The sequence below is a fragment of the Lactuca serriola genome, chromosome 9 (genome assembly GCF_051521515.1).
Source record: "Lactuca serriola cultivar US96UC23 chromosome 9, Lser_US96UC23_V15, whole genome shotgun sequence".
Classification (NCBI taxonomy): Eukaryota; Viridiplantae; Streptophyta; class Magnoliopsida; order Asterales; family Asteraceae; genus Lactuca; species Lactuca serriola.
In genome coordinates, this window is record NC_136416.1 from 25,171,355 (window position 1) to 25,183,930 (window position 12,576).

The 12,576-nt window shown below is 37.5% G+C and overlaps 1 protein-coding gene across 3 annotated transcripts; it reads right to left on the bottom strand.

Annotated features, from left to right (window-relative positions):
• Window positions 1-453: 453 nt before the first annotated feature.
• LOC145074133 (methyl-CpG-binding domain-containing protein 7-like) lies at window positions 454-2,838 on the bottom strand. 3 transcript variants are annotated; one of them, XM_079020549.1, is made up of 8 exons: window positions 2,549-2,836; window positions 1,954-2,049; window positions 1,724-1,846; window positions 1,587-1,652; window positions 1,375-1,518; window positions 1,094-1,258; window positions 774-1,007; window positions 454-662 (listed from the first exon to the last, which is right to left on the bottom strand). In XM_079020549.1, exons 1-7 carry the CDS (start codon window positions 2,759-2,761, stop codon window positions 789-791), a joined length of 1,026 nt encoding a protein of 341 aa, XP_078876675.1. In that variant the 5' UTR covers window positions 2,762-2,836; the 3' UTR covers window positions 454-662; window positions 774-788. The 3 variants fall into 3 exon arrangements, with proteins under 3 accessions (XP_078876675.1, XP_078876674.1, XP_078876676.1); XM_079020548.1 differs by having other exon boundaries at window positions 759-1,007; window positions 2,549-2,835; XM_079020550.1 differs by lacking the exon at window positions 454-662 and having other exon boundaries at window positions 824-990; window positions 2,549-2,838.
• Window positions 2,839-12,576: the final 9,738 nt, after the last annotated feature.

A 12,576-nucleotide genomic window follows, 5' to 3' on the forward strand; every position in this document is an offset into this window, starting at 1 on the left:
AAATCAATGATGGAATCGATACTATCTTGGTGTGAAATCAGAGGCGAATGCTTTACATTGGTGAAAGACATGGTCCTTTTTATCTCTCGATGGTCTAGGTGTAGAAAGAAACGGAGCTTGCTAAATGTAATTCTTTGCGGAGCTTTATGGGGCATTTGGACAGCTAGAAACAATGGATCTTTGATAAAATTCCAACAAATCCGGCGAGTATTGTAGAAAGAATAAAGGTTACTACTTTCTCTTGGTGCAAACATAGAGGTTCATTCAGGAAAATTGACTGGAGAGTGTGGAACATTAATCCTTTCTTTTGTTTGTAATTTGCTCGTTTTTTTTTCTCTTTCTTTTTTCGCTTTACGTTGTACTCTTTTTCCCCATCGTCTTGTTGGGGTTTTAATATATTTGCCGTTTTCCAAAAAAAAAAATCTAATCTTTAACTTTTAAGCAGACCCTTGATAAACCAACAAAAACTAACCATCCACATTTGACTCTAAAAGTCAAACACCATAAATATAAATACCATCATATCTCTGACTTCACAGAATAAAATAAAATAGAAATAAATAGAGAAAAAAATAAATAAAAGATGACAACACCACACCACTGTACAACTACTACAACATCACCTTGAACACACCATCAACTTAAACCCTCTCACCTGCATCCTAAAAATCCAAAAAGGTAGTTTAACTATTTAAGTAACATATGGGAAAAATGTTTTTAAAATTTTTGGAAAAGAAAAGAGTTAACTAAATAAATACCATGTTAGTTGTTACCCAGAAAATGGAGTATTAATTATTATGATGTTTTCCATTTGTAATGGCCACCATAAATGAGTCACTCCATTGTTTCTTAACAGAGTCTTGAACCAATGTATCATCCATAAAAGCATTCCACGTGTCATCTCCTCCACTACCTTGATCAATCACCCAATTGATTTTGTTCGGAGGTGAGGTCTTCTCTTTTCTAGATATCATGCTCTTCTTCCATGAACTGTATGAACCATGGTTCTAATAAATTAAAAAAAACATAATACCAATCAGTTCAATAACAAAAAGTCAAAAACAAAAAAAGTCAAAATACGATTGATGATGACCTTTATGGTAGTGCTTAATTTGAAAGCCTTGGAAATGGGCAAACTGTTTTCTCTGATTTCTTCAAGAGCGACTGATAACGGTGAGTTTTCTTCAACTTCTGTTAAGTGTTTTTGAACTGCTACCAAAGATCGGAATCTCTGTCCAGTTCCAGGCTCAAAGTAATACTTCAAAAAAATGTGGTAACACTTTTATGATTTTGATTTCAAATTTAACAAATTTAAATCCCAATATAACATATAGAAAAAGAAGGGAATATTTACAAAAAGACATACAGTATTACCTTGTCAGCATAGTCTCCAGAACTACGGGGTACCTCCTTCACAACCCAACCATAAGGAAGTTGGAAGTGTGAAACACTTGTAGTCGTAGGAGACACAATACCCAACTCATATTCCTTATCTTTATCCTCTTCCACATCTGACATCTGCAATCTCTATGTTACTATTATAATTTATAAAAACTACGTGTTTTATTATTTTTTTTTAAAGCTACCTTTTCATTGGCCACAATCATATCTTGACACTCGGCGACAATCATCATATCTTGACTACCCGAATTCTGTAAAATTAATGAAAAGTAAGTGAAATATTATTGTACATTAATTATAAGCATAGAAATAAATGAATGACCTTTTCACGATGATTGTTGGGCTTCTTGAGTCTGGATTTTGTAGGTGTGACTCCTTCAGTTATGTATCTCTCCACCTCTTTAAGGGATCGGAATTGTCGTCCACTTTCTGGATCACGGTAATACTGCAGAATTACTATTTTATCAATATCTAGTTTTTGATATCAATCCTACTTTTACATTTTACAACACAGATTATGATATAAAGCACTTTAAAGTAATTTGGAATTACCTTGTCAGTTGTGCCTCCATACTTACGGTGTACCTTTTGAACAGACCAGTCTTTTGGCAGAGTAAACTTGGAGGTGCCTATCATATTTGGAGTTGCCTGCAATAACCACTCCCTTTAGTATTTCACTTTGAGGAAATGGCATCACTTCCATCTAGATAACCTTTGAGGGGAGAAATGAGAATGGGTCTTGACCCTTATAAGATGCAAAAAGTGGTAAAGTGTATGCAGGAACTTCGCCATGGAAGATGCAAATAAAGGAAATCAAAAGGACCAAACGAAGTGACCATGTATGTATAGTTGAAACTAGGGGAATGCTTATTAATCCCTTTTTTTCAAGCAAAAATCAAATGATTGGAACAGTTCGACTATAAATATGGATGTCAGGAAGGGGAATTTTGCTCCAAAACTTCTCTAAGAAACAAACCTAAATCTCACACTCGCAACTCACAAGTGATTTACACCATTTAGATCCAACATATGGGAACTTCTTGCCTCAATTAATTGCAGAAAGTTGAAAAAACGCAATCTTTCATCGAATTAAATAGTGTACTAAAATGCATTAAAGAATAAGGTCAAAGTATATGGATAGATATACCGGATTGGAGCGAATGTCATCGGAGCTGGGGACCGTTTGGAGGGCCGAACCGTCGTTAGGGGAGTTTGGGGATAATGGAGTGATAGAAGATGAACTGGAAATGGAATGAGAAATAGGGTTTACGACGTCCACGAGAACAAGCTGACGGTGGTGGGCGTAATCATCGCCGTCGGTGATCGGCTCCTCCATATGTTTGCTTATCGTGACACGCATCGACTGTCGTGACAAGCGCTGGTCATTGCTTGTTTAACAGTCAAACACCATACTCAGACAAGTTGAATTTGGGGGTTAGGGCATGGTGTTTTACTGTTTTATTGTCCCTTTTTTTACGGCGATTAATGTGATTTGTATGATTAAAAAAGATCTCTAAAGTTATTAACATTAAAATACCGAGGTATCATATGTCGTATGTTTGTGTGTTGTATAAGAATAAAATTGTATAATAAAATATTTATATATTAAATATAGGTTTAATGTCTTAAAAGTCATGAAGTTTGTTTAAATGTTTGGTTTTATCCTCTTCAAACCGAAAGTTACTAAAAAAAAGGTCAATTTTATCATTTTGCGTATTTGTATTTATGGTTAATTAAAGTTCTTAAGGTGTGCATATATGATGTGGCACCGCGGTGTGTAGTAAATAGGGATGGCAAAAAAGCCCGAACCCGACAGGGAAACCCGAACCCGATCATTTCAGGTCGTTATCGGGTTTTTTATCGGGTTCGAATCATTTTGATGTTAATTTCACGCATTCAAAGATAAAATACTTACTGTGGATAATCTTTTTGGTTATTAACAATCTGGTGTGAATGATCATTTTTTATGTTTTGACGTATTACAAATAATTTTTAATATACGTCCAGTTTATTTTATTAAAGTGATTAATCATATATTTAACTTAAAATGGAAGCTAGAACAAGTATTTTTTATAAGACATCAAGGTACCCTAAAACAGAATAAAAAATTGAATTGTTGTAAACCCGATAAAAAACCCGAAACCCGACGGAAAAACCCGAACCTCAATGGGGCGCCCCGATAAGATACATGAAATATATCGAGGCGGTTTGGGAAACCATGCCCCGCCACCACACGGACCCCTATAAAAAAATGGATAATGACTTGAGAGGTAACCTGTTTTAGGTTTTGGTCATATGTGGTCACTAAATTATTTTTCGTGATTTATTAACTTTTGAAATTGTTGAAACGTGTACATTATACAAGTATGACCAGTAATAGTAGGTTTTGCCGATTTCCGGCGTTATGTCCGGCCAAACATGAGTTCTCCGGTCAAACTCGATTTTTCGGCGTTGTTTCCGGTAAAGACCAAAAAAATTTCTGATCACTCATAAAAACCACCGAAAACAGAGTTCAAACCCCAAAAAAATCCACAAGAAAACATAGTTGTCTCATCAAGTGTGTGATTTGTAGAAAAACATCCACCAAAAATGGAGTTCAAAATTTTTAAGAACTGAAACATGTATCTGCCAAAAAAAAGAGAATGAACATGAACACGATTTTGTACATCTTCATCTTTTGGTATATTCATCTTCACCTGAAACATGCTCATCTTCATCTATGTCAGAAAAAAAAAACGGAGTTGAATTTTATTTTTTTAAGAATTGAAACATGTTCGTCTTCATCTTCATCAACATATATCATTACAAAATGTCTAATCAACTACAAATCAAGGTTCAAGCTTTATACCAACAAAATGTTGTGGATGAGGCAAGGGGTTCTGGATCTACAAACTCCTTCTTGTGTCCTCAAGCTTTTCCTTCTTCCAATGGCTTCAATCCATACACTAAAACACTTAGAATGGCTCACAAACACTCACAATAGCATTAGGGTTTCGAGATTTAGGGTTTGGGACTTGGAGGCTGGAAATGAGGCCAACATGAAAGGTTTAAGGTGTTTAAATAAGGTGCAAACCCCGGAAATTAGGGTTTCATCTCTGCCAGCTTACTCGTTGAGTTGAGGCCTCCCAACTCGTCGAGTAGGTCACTTAAAGGTGCAACCCTTATGATCTCTACTCGACAAGTTTGGGGCTCCCAACTTGTCGAGTTGCTCAAAAAAATAGAATAAATTATAAATTAATATGTACCATGAACCATGCATTACATATGGTCTTCACACAAGTGCCACGGGCTACCATCGGGGTCTCCAGACAATTAATTGCATAACAAATATCAATCCACATGTCAGATAATGGGTCGGCATTGGTGCCTTCGACTCACCTCAGATTGTTGATAAAAATACTGCTCGACTACCGGTTCGAATATCTCGCACTGAATATACACAAGTTAACCTAATTAGAATCAAGTCACAAACTCAAGGCATATGGCTAAAACCCTAAGTCCAAACTCCTCCGATAAGGCCCAAAAGTCTTTCTGCTTTAATGGGTCTAACATCCAAGGTCTAAAACAATAATGGCCACAAGGCCTAAAAGGCCCAACCATGCCATCTATGGTCCAACAACAAGATTTGAGGCCCAAATACTCTAATAGATCCATGCCTAAGGCTAAGTAGGGTCCAAATGGCTCAAAAGCCCAACGAAAGCCCAAAACCCACTAGAAGAGTACGCCCAACGTACATCATCAATATGCTTATCGTAGTGGGTTCTTTGGCAGTACGTGCAACGTACAAACTAGTACGCCTAACGTACAAGTTGCTTTGCACAAAAAGCCATTAAGTACTTAATTCATGAAGCCACTTCGTCAAATTCCAGATCTTGGTCATTTTAAAGGTCCTAGGGCATAAAGTTGGAAACTTTATGCCTTTGCATGACATATGGGAACCCAATGTGACATCCCCAATTTCACGGCCAGAAAAGACCTATTTGTTTATGCTTTGTTTTTAAAATCAGAGTAATCGTTTAAAGAAAATTGTTGTGGAATTTGTCCCCAAAACAAAATATGATAAGAATTTATCAAAGCATTTCTTAAAGAAAAGTATTTTCATTATATAACAAAATCTCGGGATGTCATGTTCAAATACAGACACATAAGCATAAACAGAACTTACATTTATTTACACTAATGATCTACATCTCCTTTAATCTCTCAGTGAAATATGTCTCCGCATTGATACCTGTGATACAAAGAAAACTGAGTGGGTCAGGCTTGGGAGCCTGGTGAGCATATAGGGTTTTCAACCCACAATAATATAATTATTATATTTAATCATCAAACAATCAACCCAATTACCCATCCCCATTATCTTCTTTTAGTCTTCCCTAAAGATATTATCTCAAGGTTCATCTCCTATATCATATTTACTTCTCATCTCCTTACATTGTATTTCCTTATATGTTTGTTCCTACGAACTTTTCCTAAGGATCATCGCCTACATTGCATAGACAATACTAATTCGGGGATTACTCCCTCAATATGTGTCTAGCAAGGGTTAGGGTATCATCGCATGATTAGCAACCACAACATCGCCTGGACTTGTAAATCATAATAAGGGTTAGTCTATCATCGCATGAATACGTAGCCACAACATCGTCTGGACTCGTAATTCATAATAAGGGTTAGACTATCATCGCATGAATACGTAGCCACAACATCGCCTGGACTCGTAATTCATAATAAGGGTTAGACTATCATCGCATGAATACGTAGCCACAACATCGCCTAGACTCGTAATTCATAATAAGGTTTAGACTATCATCGCATGAATACGTAGCCACAACATCGCCTGGACTCGTAATTCATCACCTATATATCATCACCTAATTATCATCACCATTATATCCTCACCTATCTCTCATCACATTTATTTTTCATCACACACCAACTATTTCATCTACCCATGTTCTACCCAACATATTTGTAGATATAAATTACATATACAACTTATTTAAAAACTCGTATAAAACATTCATTCAGCTTCCATCTCAAGTAAACAAACAATGTATAAACACATAGCATGTATTTCATAGCAAATACTTCATATCTATGTGTAAGATGAAAGTGACTATACACTTACTTGATTAGAAGTTGATCAGACAGCACTACGACTTGTAGAAGTAGTATTCTTGGGTAGATCTGGAAGATCTTCACAAAAACCGGGCTCCTCGTGGGCAGGGCTTCGGCTCGGGAATCTCACTTATCGGGATCCTTGGGGCTTCGGAACTTGCTTCGGGGCTCGGGAATGATATCGGGGCTTCGGGATATAATTGGCACGCAAAACGATGCAAAACTTAGAGAGAAAGGAAGAAAATTAGCAAGGGAAATGGCTGATCACGGGTTCTATTTATAGGCTACTGGGTCTGGGATTACGTTGGGCGTAATTTTGGAGTACGTTGGGAGTAATTTTGGAGTACGTTGGGAGTAATTTTGGAGTACGTTGGGCGTACATAGAGTACGCTGGGCGTAATCTTCGGATAAGCTTTGGTATGCGTGCCACGATCTTCAAAAATTCATAACTTTCGCATACGAGCTCCGTTTTCAACGTTCTTTATATCCACGCGTAGGTGAGATTATGCTCTACAACTTTCATTTAGACTCCGTTGGCTAATTTTGACTTTATTTTTATTATATTATTTTTAGTAGGCCGGGACAGGAAAACTCCGTTATAAATTCATAACTTCTTCATCCGACGTCCGTTTTCGCCTATCTTTTAATCGTTTCACTACAATTGACGAGATATTCGATTCTCGTTTAGATTGTTTCGGCTAAAAACCGCTCGATCTCAAATCGAGTATTCGGGCTGCATACCGCTAAGTCGAAACTTAGAAAAATCATAACTTCCTCATACGAAGTCAGATTCGGACGTTCTTTTTATGCACGCTCATGGTTTAACGAACTCTACGACTTTCATTTAGATCGCTAAGACTAAATATCTCTCTAACATAAATTCACTATTTACGTCGCGTTGTGTCGTGCCGGTTCTGTCGCAAAACTTCGACAGGTCATAACTTCTTCGTTATAACTCGGATTTCGGTGTTCTTTATATGCACGTAAACCTTGTAACATATACTATAACTTAGTTAAGATTATTCATTCTAAATAATCTTTCATCAAAAATCCATTTTTGACGTATATCGTCTCTAAATTGACTAGCCCGGATCTACGGGCGTTACAATTATCTCCCCCTTAGGATGATTACGTCCCGGAATCATCAACGAAATAGGGCTTGTATAATGATTCCATACGTTAACTTTCCATCCTAATTAATAACCGTGATGTTCAATCTTACATCTGCTCTTCATACTATGTTGGACTTCCAATCGTAACCTTCAATTTATAAAATAAGTCCTTATTGTGGACTCCTTCTTCTTCTTAGGATAAATACATTCATTTATCTATTGTAACTGAATGATGGGTCGTGTTCTACTGACCTCTCATCGAATGATGCAATGCTTAGACTTAGATCTCTTAGAGTTAAATTCCATAATGGAATATATCTTCCTTCACATTCTAATGTGATATAATCACATTTTTACATTTAGCATTTCTAGCTACAAGCTTCCTTAACAACGAGCGTGATGCTATCGATCACATTGATTTCAATCTTTTGACTTGAGTCAGATGCTACCTCGAACTTGGTTCAATGAACCACGTAACAAAGTCATCGTAGTCGGACTCAATTTGATATGACCACTAGGGTCGAAATAACAACCATCTTACTAGTAATTACCGAAACAAGGGTAATGACATATCCGAATAAAACGGAATCAATCACTAGCTTCTTGGTAACCTTGTGACTTTCCCTGATCCAAGTGTGAGTCCTGTGCTTCCGATAGTATATGCATCTACTACCTTTCACACCTACTCATACTCGTCCCAAGTATTGTCCCACAGTCGACCAAGTCACCATACAAGAAAATCAGACAATCATTCAACACACCATATAACAAAACTAGGGTTTATATTAATTCCTTGAAACTATTACACAAAAGTTCAAGTTCACCCTATACTATGCCTTTAATAGGCTACATCATAAGTTAATATTCACATTGCTACTTCATAACTTGATCCTTGGATATAAAATCCTCATTCTTGATTTGCTTCGTCGAGGATCATGTGGAATGCCCTTGGCTGTGGCGGTACGTTTTTCTTTGCAGCTTTGTCCTTCTTTGGGCAGTTCTTCGAAATATGACCACCATCTCCACATTCGTAACACTTCCGATTGTCGAACGTACAATCTCTGGAATAGTGACCAGTCCTACCACACTTATAGCATGTCACTTCTCCATCGCATCTTCCGAAGTGCTTCTTCTTGCACTTTTCACACCACTTGGTTTCATCTCTTCCTCCCGATTTCGAGAGTTTGGTTTCTTTATCGATCATTGAAGATCCCTCATGTTTCCTTTTCCCTCCAACTTCAGCTCTCTCCAGACCCTTTTCTTTTATTTGGGTCTCAACATTTTTAGCTGCCCAGATGGTGGCTTTCAGAGTGGTTGCTTGCTTGACTATCGGACCATAGTCTACTGGTAATCCATTGACAAACTTGTTGACCTTGGAAATTTCAGTTGGAATTAGGTATGGAATAAGATTCATCTTGTCTGTAAAGCTTGTAGCGTATTCAGTGACGCTCAATTTTCCTTTCTTCAGATTCTGGAACTCATTGTTAATTTCCAGAAGATCCTGCTCAGAGCAGTATTGCATTTTTAGTTGCACCACGAACTCTTCCCAAGACATCTTGCTAGCTTCCCCCTTGGGCATCGAACCGGCCAGTAACTTCCACCACCTCAGTACTCCAGATTTTAATAGAGGAATTGCAAGATCAGTCTTCTGTCTGTTGCTACACTCGCAACTTTCAAACATTGTCTCCATCTCGGAGATCCAGTCCATGACTTGCATCGGCGTCGGGCTCCCAGATAGACACGGTGGTTTGGATGCCATGAAATCCTTGTATTTACATCCTTTTCCATCATTTCCCCCATCACAATTGTTTTGTCTAACAATTGGTGGGTTGGCTTGACCAACGGTACCACTGAAGTTTCCAGCTTCCGATGGACCTCCATTCACTTCGGGCTCTTCAACTTGGATTGTAAGTTCTTCACGATTTTGTTGAAGCATACGTCTAGTTTCTTCCATTTGACGATCCAACATCGTCTGAATCATTAATTGTACACCAGCCATCGTCACTGGCTCAGGTGCAGCAGCTACAACAGGTATTTGCTCGATTACAGGTGGTCGATTCCTGTTTTCATTCGTGTTTCCAACTCCGCTTCTTGTTCTTGCCATTCTTGATCTATACACCGAATAAGGTAAATTTAGATCCTCAATCACGATAGAAATCAAATCGTCCTTATCACTTCGAAACGTTTATATGCTAGTTCTAATATCGTAGCCATACGCTTAGAATCCTAAACACATAAGGTTTCCAGATCCGGTCGGCAACAGACCATAGATCCGAACAAATAATAGCATCAATATAGCTATCACACAAAACATTTAGCACATAAAAGTATTTTAGGCATCATTCCAAAAATAAACTAGTGCTTGTGTCAATTTCGGTGTACTACCTAACATATTTTAGACACACTCCTCACAATCATTACTTAGCATTCTAAGTTTAAGTCAAGAAATTTCCTACAAATTCCTAGTTCGCTTAAACTAATGCTCTGATACCAACTGTGACATCCCCAATTTCATGGGCAGAAAAGACCTATTTGTTTATGCTTTGTTTTTAAAATCAGAGTAATCGTTTAAAGAAAATTGTTGCGGAATTTGTCCCCAAAACAAAATATGATAAGAATTTATCAAAGCATTTCTTAAAGAAAAGTATTTTCATTATATAACAAAATCTCGGGATGTCATGTTCCGATACAGACACATAAGAATAAACAGAACTTACATTTATTTACACTAATGATCTACATCTCCTTTAATCTCTCAGTGAAATATGTCTCCGCATTGATACCTGTGATACAAAGAAAACTGAGTGGGTCAGGCTTGGGAGCCTGGTGAGCATATAGGGTTTTCAACCCACAATAATATAATTATTATATTTAATCATCAAACAATCAACCCAATTACCCATCCCCATTATCTTCTTTTAGTCTTCCCTAAAGATATTATCTCAAGGGTCATCTCCTATATCATATTTACTTCTCATCTCCTTACATTGTATTTCCTTATATGTTTGTTCCTACGAACTTTTCCTAAGGATCATCGCCTACATTGCATAGACAATACTAATTCGGGGATTACTCCCTCAATATGTGTCTAGCAAAGGTTAGGGTATCATCACATGATTAGCAACCACAACATCGTCTGGACTTGTAAATCATAATAAGGGTTAGTCTATCATCGCATGAATACGTAGCCACAACATCGTCTGGACTCGTAATTCATAATAAGGGTTAGACTATCATCGCATGAATACGTAGCCACAACATTGCCTGGACTCGTAATTCATAATAAGGGTTAGACTATCATCGCATGAATACGTAGCCACAACATCGCCTAGACTCGTAATTCATAATAAGGTTTAGACTATCATCGCATGAATACGTAGCCACAACATCGCCTGGACTCGTAATTCATCACCTATATATCATCACCTAATTATCATCACCATTATATCCTCACCTATCTCTCATCACATTTATTTTTCATCACACACCAACTATTTCATCTACCCATGTTCTACCCAACATATTTGTAGATAAAAATTACATATACAACTTATTTAAAAACTCGTATAAAACATTCATTCAGCATCCATATCAAGTAAACAAACAATGTATAAACACATAACATGTATTTCATAGCAAATACTTCATATCTATGTGTAAGATGAAAGTGACTATACACTTACTTGATTAGAAGTTGATCGGACAGCACTACGACTTGTAGAAGTAGTATTATTGGGTAGATCTGGAGGATCTTCACAAAAACCGGGCTCCTCGCGGGCAGGGCTTCGGCTCGGGAATCTCACTTATCGGGATCCTCGGGGCTTCGGAACTTGCTTCGGGGCTCGGGAATGATACCGGGGCTTCGGGATATAATTGGCACCCAAAACGATGCAAAACTTAGAGAGAAAGGAAGAAAATTAGCAAGGGAAATGGCTGATCACAGGTTCTATTTATAGGCTGATGGGTCTGGGATTACGTTGGGCGTAATTTTGGAGTACGCTGGGCGTACATAAAGTACGATGGGCGTAATCTTCGAATAAGCTTTGGTATGCGTGCCACGATCTTCAAAAATTCATAACTTTCGCATACGAGCTCCGTTTTTGACGTTCTTTATATCCACGCGTAGGTGAGATTATGCTCTACAACTTTCATTTAGACCCCGTTGGCTAATTTTGACTTTATTTTTATTATATTATTTTTAGTAGGCCGGGACATGAAAACTCCGTTATAAATTCATAACTTCTTCATCCGACGTCCGTTTTCGCCTATCTTTTAATCGTTTCACTACAATTGATGAGATCTTCGATTCTCGTTTAGATTGTTTCGGCTAAAAACCGCTCGATCTCAAATCGAGTATTCGGGCTGCATACCGCTAAGTCGAAACTTAGAAAAATCATAACTTCCTCATACGAAGTCAGATTCGGACGTTCTTTTTATGCACGCTCATGGTTTAACGAACTCTACGACTTTCATTTAGATCGCTAAGACTAAATATCTCTCTAACATAAATTCACTATTTACGTCGCGCTGTGTCGTGCCGGTTCTGTCGCAAAACTTCGACAGGTCATAACTTCTTCGTTATAACTCGGATTTCGGTGTTCTTTATATGCACGTAAACCTTGTAACATATACTATAACTTAGTTAAGATTGTTCATTCTAAATAATCTTTCATCAAAAATCCATTTTTGATGCCTATCGTCTCTAAATTGACTAGCCCGGATCTACGGGCGTTACACCCAACACCTCATTTTATCGATTAAGACTCCCTTTAAGATCTTAAACTCATGCATGGTGCCATAAAAACCATCAAGTTAGCATTTTTATGCTTTCACCATGCCAAAGGAACTCATATCTAACATTTCTAACCTTTGGAGTTGCTCAAACTCACAAGAGATGATCCTTAGACCCAAAAATGGACTTATTACCAAACCCTAACTCAAA

Bases quoted from the DNA above. Each gene is read 5' to 3' on its own strand.
- LOC145074133 (XM_079020549.1), bottom strand. From the start codon at position 2,761: ATGCGTGTCACGATAAGCAAACATATGGAGGAGCCGATCACCGACGGC. The intron at 2,050-2,548 runs GTATATCTATCC...TGGTTATTGCAG, and splicing joins ATGACATTCGCTCCAATCCG to GCAACTCCAAATATGATAGG. The intron at 1,259-1,374 runs GTAATACTGTAT...ATTTTTTTGAAG, and splicing joins CTGGAGACTATGCTGACAAG to TATTACTTTGAGCCTGGAAC.